Below are 14,863 nucleotides of genomic sequence, written 5' to 3' on the forward strand. Positions count from 1 at the left end.
TGAACAATTTTTTAAGGTGACCACCAAAGGAACATTCCTGTGAAGTTTGGATGAAATTGGCTTAGTGGTTTATGAGGAGATGTCATTTAAAGAAAAAGTTTACGGACGACAGACGGACGAACGGATGCCGGATGAAAAGCGATCACAAAAGCTCACCCTGTCACTTTGTGACAGGTGAGCTAAAAACTGGCATAAGACAAATTAGTAGAAAGGTAATGAAAATAAAATGGCAATTAACAGCAGATGAAAATTATACCTAAAGGAAAATAAACACAGGGAAAAGTAACATGGAATAGATTTTTCAACGGCTTTATAAAAGAAAATAAAAATTTGTCGAATTATTATCTAGGTCACTAAGTACACAACACGGCAAGAAAAATTTCCAAAACATATGAACACACTGTTTTCCAAAAGTTTTTGCCTTCAATATTCAACAAGTAGTTCAAGTTTGAAGTGAATATCTTTGGCATTTTTCTGGTTATCTGCCATTCAATGCATTTAAATACCTTGTGTGGAAAATTATTCCAACTTAAGAATGAGTATCTGTGATAGTAAGCTTGTTAACACAGGCAAAAAAAAACTTTCTTAAAAAATGGAATAGCTTTGAGTTATCTAAGGATTATTTGTAAAATATAATATCATATCACATGATGATAGTGAACAAGTAAACCAAGTTTTAAGAAATAAATTTTGTTTTTTTTTAAGGAAAATTGACCTCAATATTTTACCTAGAAAAGGTCACAAAGACCTTGGACCTTTGGACTTCAAAATCAGTGAGATAGGTAGAACAAGGTCTATCCACATATAAAGTTTCAATGACATTCCTTCATTGATATTGAAGTAATGACCATTAGCTTAAAACTTAACCAAAAAGGTAATCCAACACCATCAAGTGGGTCAAGACAATTATAAAAACCTTTCCTCAAACAGTGGAGCTTAAAACATTTGAGCCGTGTCACGACAAAACCAACATAATTGGTTTGCGACCAGCATGGATCCAGACCAGTCTGATCAGGATCCATGCTGTTCGCTTACAGACCCTATAACAAGTAAAGAAACTGATAGCGAACAGCATGGATCCTGATCAGGCTGTGCGGATGCACAGGCTGGTCTGGGTCCATGCTGGTCACAAACCCATTATGTTGGTTTTGTCGTGACACGGCTCATTTATCTTATTCCATGAGAAAGTCAATACTTACCAATGAAACAACTGGTTGCTTTGGTAGATCTTGGAATGAAATAAATACTGATGGGTACACACTTAACCCTAGCAACATCAGTAGACTAACACCTGGTGAAGCCTGTAACATCAACATCATTTATTTAATATTATATATTGATGTAAATATATTAAAATTATTCTGTGGTGAGCACACTATTGTTACTGTTGGTTAATTTTAAATGCAGAATTGAAATATATAAACAAAATGACTCATTGTTGCTTGTTAAATCAATAATTTGATAATGATGACATTTAAATATAGACCACAATAAAGTATTTAGAGAAAAAGGGCGATAAAGCCATTTAAAGGAGCATATTTTGCATAAATATTCTACTATGTTAAATTTTGGTCTCTAAAGGATGAAGTTTCAAATCTAATGCAATTTACTTTTCAACTACTAACAACTTGCATAGATTTTTTTTAGTTTGCATGACTTCATAGCCAAAACAATACATTCTTAATACAACTGACATAAATGCAGGCTTAAAGATATTTTTCTTATAACCCTGCAATGATTCATGTAGCCTATGGTTTGGTTCTGTCTTAGTCTATATTTCTAACATTTATTACCTGTTCCTTGCTCACTGTTGGCTGTAAAGCAGCTATAAGGTCTGATCTTTCCCACATTGGAACAGTGTCTCCTACACCATTAACACGTCCATTACAGGTGGAGGTTGTAGGTGGATTAAATGCTTTGTTACAGATCTTAGCAAACCATTCAACCAAACAAACACCACTTGTATCATCAATGGTAGAAAAAGTCACAGTTCGTCCCTGCAATAAAATTAACATTAATGATGGATATAGTATTACTTGTATCATAGTTTGGGGACCTTTCTGTTGAAAATGTGTCAGAGTTAAATCGTATACATAAACATGCACAGTGTGTTAACAGGAGTGCAGGTATTAGTTACCCGCACTCAAGAGCATGCCCACTGATTGGTTCATTTTGTCCGAGGCTTACATATTGTGACGACAGAGAAAGGGATAGCGATGGAAATGTCATATTCAGATGCTCGTTCATTGGTTACTTTTTTTGTGGGGTTTCATATTGTGGTATCAGGGAACGTGTTTTAATGTTTGACTATGATACAAAAGAGAAAGAACATAAAAACATTCTGCAATCTGATTTATACTCGGATAGCCTCGTGTTTCGATGCTCTTTCTATTACTTATCTATGTTGCTTACAGAATATATGTAAGTTATAAAGGTTGATGGCAGAATATATATGTAAGTTATGAAGGTTGCTGGCAGAATATATGTCAGTTATGTAGGTTGCAAACTAGATATAAGTATGTTATATAGCTTGCTGACATTATATATGTATGTTCTGTATGTTACTAACAAGATATATGTACTTTATGTAGATTGCAGACAGAATATATGTAAGTTATCTAGGTTGCTGACAAGAAATATGAGTTATATAAGTTTCTGACAAGATATATGTAAGTAATGTAAGTTGCAGACAGAATATAGGTAAGTTATGTAGGTTGCATACAGGATATAAGTAATTCATGTAGGTTGCAAATAGGATATATGTAAGTTATATAGGTTGCAGACAGCATATATAGTAATTGCATAAATACAGGAATGAACACACCCTCCTTCATGCTTCCTCAATTCTCAATAAGTCACATATTTTCAAAACACATTTTAATTGCTATCAAAAAATTTAAGTTAAGTAAAGTCACTAAAACTGATGGCAAAAGAAGCCATGATATAACATATCCCCTAATTTTGTAAAAGTTTCACACAAATGATAAATCTAACACAAATCTATGAATAGTTTACAGTTTCATACAAATCTATGAAAATTTTACAGTTCCACGCAAATCTATGATTATTTCACTGCTTCATACAATCTATGAATATCTTACAGTTTCACACAACTCTGTAAATATTTTACATATTAACACATTTCTTTGTATATTTTACAGTTTAACACAAATTTATGAATATTTTAAAGTTTAACACAAATCTATAAATGTTTACCATCATGGCCATTAAATCCATCATCTTCCTTGTGTTATCCTTGTTTGACTCTGTTGATAGTACACCAGTGTTAAGCATTTTATCTACACTATCTTGTAATGTAAACTTGTATATAGGGGCAGCCATCTCCTGGTATTCTGGATACAGGCTACAAAGCTTCTCAAGACTAGACACAACTTGTTTGGCACCATCAGAACCCTGAAATGTATCAAGTGAATGTTAATGTTATAATGCAGTTTAATATCATCTTTGCATGATATCACAGTGCTGTTGCTGAAACAGTGTCTCAATGTTGCTGTTGAAACAATGTCACAATGTTGCTGTTATAACAATGTCAAAATGTTGCCGTTATAACAATGTCTCAATGTTGCTGTTGAAACAATGTCAAAATGTTGCTGTTATAACAATGTCTCAATGTTGCTGTTGAAACAATGTCTCAATGTTGCTGTTGAAACAATGTCAAAATGTTGCTGTTATAACAATGTCACAATGTTGCTGTTATAACTATGTCACAATGTTGCTGTTATAACAATGTCTCAATGTTGCTGTTGAAACAATGTCTCAATATTGCTGTTGAAACAATGTCTCAATGTTGCTGTTGAAACAATGTCAAAATGTTGCTGTTATAACAATGTCTCAATGTTGCTGTTGAAACAATGTCTCAATATTGCTGTTATAACAATGTCTCAATATTGCTGTTATAACAATGTCACAATGTTGCTGTTGAAACAATGTCACAATATTGCTGTTATAACAATGTCACAATGCTGTTGTTGAAACAATGTCACAATGTTGCTGTTATAACAATGTCTCAATGTTGCTATTGAAACAATGTCACAATGCTGTTGTTGAAACAATGTCACAATGTTGCTGTTGAAACAATGTCTCAATGTTGCTGTTATAACAATGTCTCAATGTTGCTGTTATAACAATGTCTCAATGTTGCTGTTATAACAATGTCTCAATGTTGCTATTGAAACAATGACACAATGTTGCTGTTGAAACAATGTCTCAATGTTGCTGTTATAACAATGTCACAATGTTGCTGTTCAAACAATGTCACAATGTTGCTGAAATAACAATGTCACAATGTTGCTGTTATAACAATGTCACAAAATGCTGTTATAACTATGTCACAATGTTGCTGTTCAAACAAAGTTACAATGTTGCTGTTATAACAATGTCACAATGTTGCTGTTCAAACAATGTCACAACGTTGCTGAAATAACAATGTCACAATGTTGCTGTTATAACAATGTCACAAAATGCTGTTATAACATTGTTACAATGTTGCTGTTCAAACAAAGTTACAATGTTGCTGTTATAACAATGTCACAGTGTTCATGTTAAAACAATGTTACAATGCTCTTATTGAACCAATGTATCAAAACTCTTGTTGAACCAATGTATCAAAACTCTTGTTGAAACAATATTACAAAGCTCTTGTTGAAACAATGTAACAAAGCTCCTATTAAAATTTTATTTCAAGCACAAGGGGGTCAAACCCCATATGGATCTCAAAATTGAGCATTGGTATAATATACATGTGAATTTCCACTGATCCGACATGCACTATAACACAATATGTGAAGGTGAAAATAAGTCAATCAAAGGGTATGTTTCCAACTTTTTTCACTGTTATATAAAATTCAGAGCTTTCTTAGGAAAATCGAAATGTGATTCTACGCTCCTGACTTTCCTCTATATTTACCAATTTTGTTACGGATTTTAATGCAGTTTTCGTGGAGATATTCTTTTTCATTTGTGGATTCTGGTATGCCATAAACATGCAATTACAATGAAAAAAAGATGCTAAAAATACAAAGCTGAAATTCACATATATTTTTTACCGATGCTCAATTTTGAGATCCATAAGGTGTTCTACCTTCGTGAAGCAGGTAAATGTGGTAAGATAAATCTATAAATTACTTACAGTAAATGGTTTTGTGATGTTAATATCTACTGAATCAAGATAAAGGTTTTCCAGTGAGTTGCTCAACATCACCTGACACATTGTATTCATTTGTTGATCTATACTGGAGTTTACTGAACTGCTGCTTCTGAAGCACAAAGTTAATGTGATATCAAAACAATATAGCTTCTCTAACAATCAAATCATAACTTGAATGATACAATCAAGTATACATAAAACTATTGATCCATTGTTGTAGTATTCTTGTCTTAAATAGCAGAATTTTTAGCATGTTCTAGATAAAAAATAAAACAATAAAGTATTATACAAAATAAGAATTATTTACAGGTTAATACAACATACAAAATACATTGTTTTATAAAACCTACTTTTCTTTTCTCTCTTAACTATGTCTGTCAAAATACTTCCCAATTTAAAAAGATAGTAGAATTCTAAAACTCACTATTTCAAAATATAAAAGTATCAATAAAAAATGTATGTACTTGTTAGCAATTTTCTTGAATGTTTCAGCTAGCTCTGCATCAAGGGATTTCTGAAGTTTTGTAGCTGTAGATTTTGCTGCTGCAGCCACTTCATGTTTAATCTGATCCACAGGTATCTTATCACTGCCTCCATTCATACCAACTATCATAAATACACCATTATGTACCTGCATAAAAACAGTATCACTAAATAACTGTATTTAAATTATCAATATCTCAGCTCTACACACTCGGGGAAAATATTGCCTAAACACACAGTTGCCATAGGCAATGGCAAACATTTCATAATTCAGAGTTTCCAGTATTAAGAGGATATTTTTCGATGAAGTTTGGAGTTTTAAAATCATCTAATTTCTGGGGGGTCCTGTTTGTAATGTTCATGTTTGTAATGAAGTTTAGAAAAACGTCAGTTCTATCAATGAGGATAAACAAGAATATAAAAAGTTAGGTCAAAGGTCACTTTACTACTATTACTCCATTATTTGTTTTTGTATTTTGGATAAACAACCTTTTTAATTGGTTGTTCCATCAGTTAGGTTAAAGGTAACTTTTGTATTACTACACCAAACTGTATTTAGGTTTTGTATTAATACGCCAAACTGTATTTAGGTTTTGTATTAATACGCCAAAGGTATTTAGATTTTATTTTGTTTTGTTTGTTTGTTTTGGGTTTTATGTCACATCAACACAGTATAGGTCATATTGCGACATTCCAGCTTTACTGGTGGAGGAAGACCTCAGGTGCCCCTCCGTGCAATATTTCAGGCATGAACAGGTACCTGAGTAGAACCACGGACGTTCCGTAAGCTAGCTGGATAGATTTAGGTTTTGTATTACTAGCCCAACTGTATTTAGGTTTGGTTTTGGTTATAGTCTTTGTCAAGACATGTACACTAACGGTTGTTTATTAAAATTTGACTTCTTATTGTTTATGTGTCTGCTAGCTCTAATAAATGATATTATTATTTAAAATTGCCTTTTGGTTTTAAAATAATTTTTCACAAAATGGTAAATATACCTTATTTATTATCTGACAGATAATACCAAATATACGTGCAGCTGTTGTCTTTACATCACTGTTTTTACAAACAGGAAAAATGTAAACTGTTCTCTTTGTTATAAACATATCACATATGCTCTGAAATACAGGAAAAATGTAAACTATTTCATTTGTTAGATCATATATGTTGTGAAATATAAAACAACTATGTAATTAACCATCATATAAAAATAGATAAATTATTCCCCTCCCACTCACTATTGTACACACATACATTTTAATGACATTTTAAGATAAAATAGATTTCTACTTGCTTGAAGGACTAATTGAAGATATTTAATTTAAAAAAGTAACTATTGTTACCATCTATTAGTTTGCTAGAAAGCTGACCTCTGTAAAGCAATAATCTTTCCACCAAAACCATATCATAATCTTTTCACAACAATCATATCATAAATTCTTTTATCACATAAACTGCGGCGCAGGAGTGTAATAAAGCCATTCAATAAAAACGATATTACACTAGTGTAACAACACTTTGACGTGACCTAATTTGCACTATATAGAAGCATAGCGTTAAAGTGCGCTACTGTTAGCGTTACACTATAGATGCGTCATTGAAAAATTACTCATTTTAACAGTTTACTGTTCTTCTTTTAAATATGTGATAAAAAGAATATTATATTCGTGTAGATTCAATACTAATTTTATTGAACTTGTTGAATAAAACAATATTGTGCTCGCCAGAGGCTCGCATAATATGATTTTATTCAACTCGTCCAATAAATTTAGTATGAAACTGCACTCATTGAATATCCTCTATATAAGTAAGATTTAACAGTTAATTTCACATCTATACAGCAATATATCTTAGAAACAACTACAATCAATACTTCCAAAAGGTTGTTGCCCTGCAAAGGTTGCAATGTGCTTAAAAAATGTGCCATCAAGACAGAGAAAATTTGAAGAAAAAACATCAAAATTAACCTCATGACATTGTATACAGTTGACAAGGAATCTATCATTGACTTTATGCTGTGTTAAAGTTTCTACAGGTTCTAATGTTCTTTCCTGGTTGTTCTTCAAATACTTGATAAAACTTTGTTTTACATCTGATCCTTGAATGATACACACTTTCATCAGATCTTCATTTGTAGGTTTAGCATATGATGGTGCTGAAATCATGACAATATTTTGTTAATTTTATCACATAATAAATATAGATACAATTTATGAAATGTTTAACTTCTGGGATGTAAACAAATACAAATAAATATGTGAAACTGCCTCATTAACTTTAAATGTAACTTACATGTATGTTTCTTATTTATCATGCAACTGCTATGGTAACTGCCCGATAACACTTGCCTGATAATTATTTTTGATATCACGTCAGTAACCTGATATCAAAAATTAGCCCCGCCCATTTTAACGGACTTTTTTCAATTGCTTATATTCTCATTTTCATCAACATGTGAATTCTACAATGAAATCTCATACCCTTACAAGTCTTAAATCAATATGCGAAATTGATTTATTTCTTATTTCGATTTCAATTACGAATAAATTAGATAGTGAATAGTTTTAGCACCAACTAAATGAAGTGACGTCATAATTTATATTGCAAATGACATCATCGATGTTCACGTCATACTATACATGTAATCTTAACAAACAGGCTAGACGATTTTCTTTGAGAACTTGTAAATGTTTACTTTATTTCGACGAATTGTTATTTAATAAGTGAACAAATTGTTTCGTTTAAAAAATAAGACGCATGTTTGTGTAGCTTGTGATTGATTGCCGATTTGACTTTTCTTTGATTGAAATTATCGTGAACATTTGAATTTGACAATTCAAGACAAAAATTGCAGTATAAAAGTTTAGTTTATGTGATTCTAAGCGGATTTTTGGATCGATGTTTTAATTAAAGGTAAGAATGTTATCGTATTAGGCCTACATTCTGTTGTATCTTTTATCCGAGTCGAAAGAAAAAATGGCCGCCAATTACAAATTCTAAGTTTCAGGGGCGGAGGAATTTGTTTTCAAGAATTATTTCTTTGAACAAAAATCCCCCTTTTTAACGAAATTCGCTATTTAAAAGTAGATTATTTTGTTATTTTGCCAGTTATTATGTGTTACATGATAAATAGAAAAACATGCTACTGTCTTTTGATATCAATTTTATCAGGCTCGGCTGATATGGGCAGAAAGGGCTCGGCAAGCCTCGCCCTTTCTATCCCATATCAGCCTCGCCTGATAAAATTGATATCAAAAGACAGTAGCATGTTATTCTCTATGTATAGGCCCTTTATCTCTATGCATTGACAAAAGTCTATTCATTTCTTCTTGAATAAACTATAATGCATTGTCTATTCATGATATTCAACCAAAGTACCTACATTGATAGAATATCAATGTTCATAAATTTTCAACAGATTCTGTAGTGCGCACAAAGAATCATAATTACATGTAAAACAAGAGCTGTCAGTAGGACAGCAACGCTCGACTATTCTTAGTGCTTGATAGTATAAAAAAATGCTTGATAGAGTAACCTCCTCCTGTTTACAGGTTGGGGTAATGATGGTGAACAAGTGTGCAAAGTTTCAAAGCCATATGTCAATGAACTTTGAAAATATTTGAGGTATTACAAAAACTTTAACATCAATTCTAAGTCGAAAAAGGGGCATAATTCTGTCAAAATGCTTGATACAGTTACCTCCTCCTGTTAACAGGTTGGGGTAATGATGGTGAACAAGTGTGCAAAGTTTCAAAGCCATAGGTCAATGGACTTTGAAAATATTTGAACTATTACAAAAACTTGAACGTAAATTCTAAGTCGAAAAAGGGTATTCTGTCAAAATGCTTGATACAGTTACCTCCTCCTGTTTACAGGTTGGGGTAATGATGGTGAACAAGTGTGCAAAGTTTCAAAGCCATATGTCAATGGACTTTGAAAATATTTAAACTATTACAAAACTTTAACATAAGTGGTTTCGCCGATGCAGACGCCGACGCCGATGTTCGGGTGACTACAATAGCTCTACTTATTCTTATTGAATAGTCGAGCTAAAAATTACATGAAAATGAACAGGTTAGGGTAAATATACTTCAAAAGTTTATTCTGCACAGGTTTACCATATTTCAGTAGATGAGGCTTAACAGGTTTACTGATTTCAGTAGTTTAGGCTTAACAGGTTTACCATATTTCAGTAGTTTAGGCTAAACAGGTTTACCATATTTCAGTAGTTTAGACTGAACAGGTTTACCATATTTCAGTAGTTTAGGCCAAACAGGTTTACTATATTTCAATAGTTTAAGCTAAACAGGTTTACCATATTTCAGTAGTTTAGGCTGACAGGTTTACTATATTTCAGTAGTTTAGGCCAAACAGGTTTACTATATTTCAATAGTTTAGGCACATTTACTAGATTTTGGTATTTTAAAACATTTCAGTATTTTAGGTTAAACAGGTTTACTATATTTCAGTTGTTTAGGCGGAACAGGTTTAATATATTTCAGTAGTTTAGACAAGTGTACTAGATTTTTTTTTTTTTTAGACGAAACAGATTCAATATATTTCAATAGTTTAGCCTGTGTAATATATCTCCCTAGTTTGGACTGTACAGATATTTGATTCCCTTGTTCAAAGATTTTTTGCTGCTTAACTATTTACTAGGAAATCATGTTTCTTACCATCTAGAAGCTTTGTTCCATGTTGTTTTAAGATTTCTTTTTCAGGTGATATGCATGGATAGCCGTCAGTATTTATGTCCATTGATGAAACTTTGTAAGGTAGAATTGTTACATTTGTCCCTCTTATATTTACATTCTTAAGTTTCAAGCATTTGTTCACCACAGGATAGAGTCCAGTTTCTGTGACTTTACCACATCCAGCTAAGTTTATCTGTAAATTCAGCAAAAAAACTAAAATAGATAAAACAAAAACTGTTTTTGCATTTATCAATTACTATGAAGTTTCAAGTTGGTATGTTTCATTTTTTTTCACTTTTGAAAAGTTAACCCTAACCCTAACCAAGTTTGAAGAAACTACCTGCTATATTATATTAGTTATGCCCAATACAAAAGTTACAATAAGCATAAACAAGAGCTGTCGGTAGAACAGGACGCTTGACTATTCTAAGTGCTTGATAGTAAAAGAGACTTGATAATGTTAATTTTTTTAAGTTCACAAAAGGGCTAATTTTTTATAAAATCATGTTATTGGCCTAAGAGAGAGTCTAATTATACAGTATTGGCTTGACTATTTGGAAGGTAATGTCACAAGGGTGTTTTATTGAGTATAATAATACTAATTACCTATGAATACATAAATTTGACAGAAAAGGTACAAAGGCTTGTTATTAAGATGTTTTATCAAGTAAATCACTGCTTTATTAATATGAATGCATAAAATTGTCCCAAAAAGGCACAAACCCTTCAGTAGTTATTGAGATAACAGCTTACAAGCAAAACTTTACCATGAATTTCTAAGTTGAAAAAGGGGAGAAAAATCAGCCTTAATGCAAGATAGAATTATGGATCTTTGTCAGTGACCTACAATTTTGACCCTAAATGCATATGCGAAGTTTTAAATAAATATCTTTAATAGTTATTGAGATATGTAAAACGTGCATGTAAACATTAACCAAGAGACTAAGTAGAAAAGGGGATATGAATCAGCCTTAATGCAAGATAGAGTTATGGAACATATGGTGTCCGTGACATACAATTATGAACCTCCAATTATGACTCTAAGTGCATGTGTAAAGTTTTAAGTAAATATCTTTGAAGACCTTTAACCTTTAACCAAATTTTTTAAGTTTCAAAGGGGCAAATAATTCTGCAAATATTGAAGGCAGAGTTATGCAATTTTGCAAACTGATGTACATTGTTACTATAAAAAAGTATTTTAAATTTCAATTGAATATCTCAAGCAATAATTGAGATATTTGACTTTACAAAAAAACTTTAACCAAAATTTCTAAGTTCCAAAGTGGCATAATTCTGTCAATATTGTAGACAGAGTTATCTTACTTTTCAATCTGATGTACCTTGTTACTATAAATAAGTATTGTAAGTTTCAATTGAATATCTCAAGAAATAATTGAGATATTTGACTTTACAAAAAAACTTTAACCAAAATTTCTAAGTTAAAAAGGGGCATAATTCTATCAATATTGTAGGCAGAGTTATCCAACTTGTCAATCTGATGAACCTTGTTACTATAAATAAGTATTGTAAGTTTCAATTGAATATCTCAAGTAATAATTGAGATATTTGACTTTACAAAAAACTTTAACCAACGCAGACGCCGACGTGGACGCCATGGCGACTACAATAGCTCTCATCTTCTTCGAATAGTCGAGCTAAAATTATAAGGGCAATTACTCCAAAATTATGCAACAGAGTTATTGTTCTTTTGCACTGCACTTTTCCTTATTAAGATTATCAATTATCTGGTAGATATGTGCTTTCATTTGGATACTTAGTTGGCTACAAGAACAAAAGTTTAGTTGTATTTTCTCTTTCATGTCAATCCCTCAACCCTGGAGCCCACAGGGCATAGGTAAGCAATTACTTTTTGAGGCATGGAGGAGCATGTGACCTGTTTTTGGTACATGGTGGAGCACATGATTTGTAATTCATACATGATTGGTTAATTGACCTTTTAGAAAACCTAGCTTAACATTGTTTTTCGGTACATAAAGTTCATCTTATTATGTACAGAACACTATTTTGTGCATACTACTATGATACCTGTATTTTTCTATCATTATTTAACTGTTTAAGGAGGAATAACTTGATGTGTTTGAAAATAATCAATGTTCCTTTATATCTATCTAAATTATATTTATCTAAATTTTAACAAAAAATAGTTTATAATGAAAATCTATAACATTTAAACATTCGTAGTGGCATCTGCCATAATAAATAGAGATATTTTCTGTATAAAGTTGTAAAAATTTTCTAAAAACAAATAATTATTTTATTTCATTTAGATAAATAAAATGAAAAAAAAAATACAGATCATAATTACATGGCATTTATGGATGACCTTCTAACTGACCCTGTCCAATTTTAGACAGTCACCGGTCTTCAAAGGCCGTCTTCTATTGATTGATTATTTTCCACTATATTCTCAATACAAAACGTTATGAACCTTGTCACATAAAATGTAAAACAGTTATAGATTTTTACAAGTTTTAGCAAAGGCATTCAATTAGAGACACATGTAGTTCAGATCAATATGATTATTTTATAGTGAAAAAAAAAACAAAACTAAAACATGCTACATGAAAGAACTTACAGTTGTCAGGTTAGGAAATAATTCTGGAATGCACTGTATCCCAGCATCAGTCAGGTGAAAACACCCTGATAAATCTAGTTCCTTCACACTGTCACATTTTGTTTTACAGAGATCTGGACCAGATAAAATGTATTTTCCATCTTTATTGTGTATCATCAATGTGAACAGAACTAAATCAGTCATTTGAGTAACTCCACCAAAACTCAAAATATCCACCTTCTCAGACAATAATGATGTCTTCATTTCCTGTAAATATGATAAACAGAAAGCCTTTCAAAATATGTAACATAAAAATGAAAATATCTTTTCAAACTCATTAGCCAATCTATAAACCCTTATTCATTAAAGTCAAGGGCATAAATGTGAAGGATGTATAACAGGGAGCAAGTTAACAACAAACAGAAATAAAAATTAAAGTATAAAACTAGATAAATCTTTAAAGTTAATAAATTTTGGATATCATCCACTGTTGAAAAATAAAAACTATAATACAAAATTTTGTTTGTTTGTTTGTTTGGATTTTACGGCACGTCAACACATAAATGGCCATATCGTGCCAAATGCTAAAATAGGCTTAAACTATTATGTAACAAGGGTGCCATAGTCACAAAATACGCCCGTTTACGAAAGCTTTAGATGGAGATGGGGGCATCATGGATAAGTGTTATCTAGCAAGCAAGTTTTTATTCTTGGCACTGTGTTGTTAAATGAACCTTAAAACAAATCAGTAGGGAAGATATGCACAGGATGTGTGACCTAGACTTTGGTCGCAGGGACCTGAATTTTATGCACGGCACTCAGCCTCACAATGATGAACATTTGTGCCAAATTATATTGAAATCCCTCTATGCATGTAGAAGTTTTACTCCAGACAAGCGTTTTTCTATGAGCTCTAACTGTGACCTTCACCTTTGACCTAGAGACTTGGTTCATGTGCAGGGCACTACGTCTCATGGTGGTGAACAATTCTATAAAGTAACATTAAAATTCCTCCATGCATGTAGAATATATGCTCCGGACAACATCTGGATATTTAATCATCTCCAGTGACCTTGACCTTGCAAATATTAACCTAAATTAAATGTGTCACACCTGTAGTCATGATAGTTACCATTTGTGCTACAATCCATCAATAAATGATGACTAAATTGTCCCTATACACATCTTCAAATTTTTATCTGAACTTTGACCTCTATGTGTAACCTTGACTTTGGTCGCAGGGATCTGAATTTTGCGTGCGACACTCAGCCTCACAATGGTGAACATTTGTGCCAAGTTATATTGAAATCCCCCTATGAATGTAGAAGTTTTGCTCCGGACAAGCGTTTTTCAATGAGCTCTAAGTGTGACCTTGACCTTTGACCTGGAGACCTGGATCATGCATGGAGCAATACATATCATGGTGGTGAACATTTCCATAAAGTATTATAAAAATTCTTCCATACATGTAGGAGATATGCTCCAGACAAAATCTGGATATAAGTGTGACCTTGACCTTTGACCTAGAGACCTAGTTCATGTGCGTGACATGGCTTCTCATAATGGTGAACATTTCTATGAAATTTCATTAAAATCCCTCCATGCGTGTAGGAGATATGCTCCGGACAAAATCTGGATATTTCATCATCTTTAGTGACCTTGACCTTGTATATATTGACCTAAATTATATGTATCACAGCCATAGTCTTGACAATGACCATTTGTGTTACAATCCCTCAATAAATGATGACTAAATGGTCCATATACACATCTTCATATTTTTATCTGAACTTTGACCTCTATGTGTGACCTTGACCGCAAGGACCTGAATCTTGCGCGCGACACTCCGCCTCACAATGGTGAACATTTGTGCCAAGTAATATTGAAATCCCTCTATACATGTGGAAGTTTTGCTCCGGACAAACATTTTTCAATGAGCTCTA

General features: G+C 32.3%; 1 protein-coding gene across 1 annotated transcript in view; it reads right to left on the minus strand.

Moving 5' to 3' along the window:
- LOC132757232 (uncharacterized) overlaps positions 1-14,863 on the minus strand; it is a gene marked incomplete at its 3' end in the record, with an annotated part of 36,705 nt that overhangs the window by 9,032 nt on the left and 12,810 nt on the right. Inside the window, exons 4-12 of the mRNA XM_060748444.1 lie at positions 12,942-13,187; positions 10,328-10,538; positions 7,619-7,806; positions 6,650-6,769; positions 5,632-5,798; positions 5,150-5,276; positions 3,217-3,414; positions 1,794-1,997; positions 1,200-1,301 (exon numbers count right to left, since the gene is read on the minus strand). Coding sequence (XP_060604427.1) covers positions 1,200-1,301; positions 1,794-1,997; positions 3,217-3,414; positions 5,150-5,276; positions 5,632-5,798; positions 6,650-6,769; positions 7,619-7,806; positions 10,328-10,538; positions 12,942-13,187 — 1,563 coding nt within the window. The remainder of the gene's footprint in view (positions 1-1,199; positions 1,302-1,793; positions 1,998-3,216; positions 3,415-5,149; positions 5,277-5,631; positions 5,799-6,649; positions 6,770-7,618; positions 7,807-10,327; positions 10,539-12,941; positions 13,188-14,863) is intronic.

Source organism: Ruditapes philippinarum, unplaced genomic scaffold (genome assembly GCF_026571515.1).
Source record: "Ruditapes philippinarum isolate M1 unplaced genomic scaffold, ASM2657151v2 ctg7983_1_1_1_1, whole genome shotgun sequence".
In the NCBI taxonomy this organism is placed as follows: domain Eukaryota; kingdom Metazoa; phylum Mollusca; class Bivalvia; order Venerida; family Veneridae; genus Ruditapes; species Ruditapes philippinarum.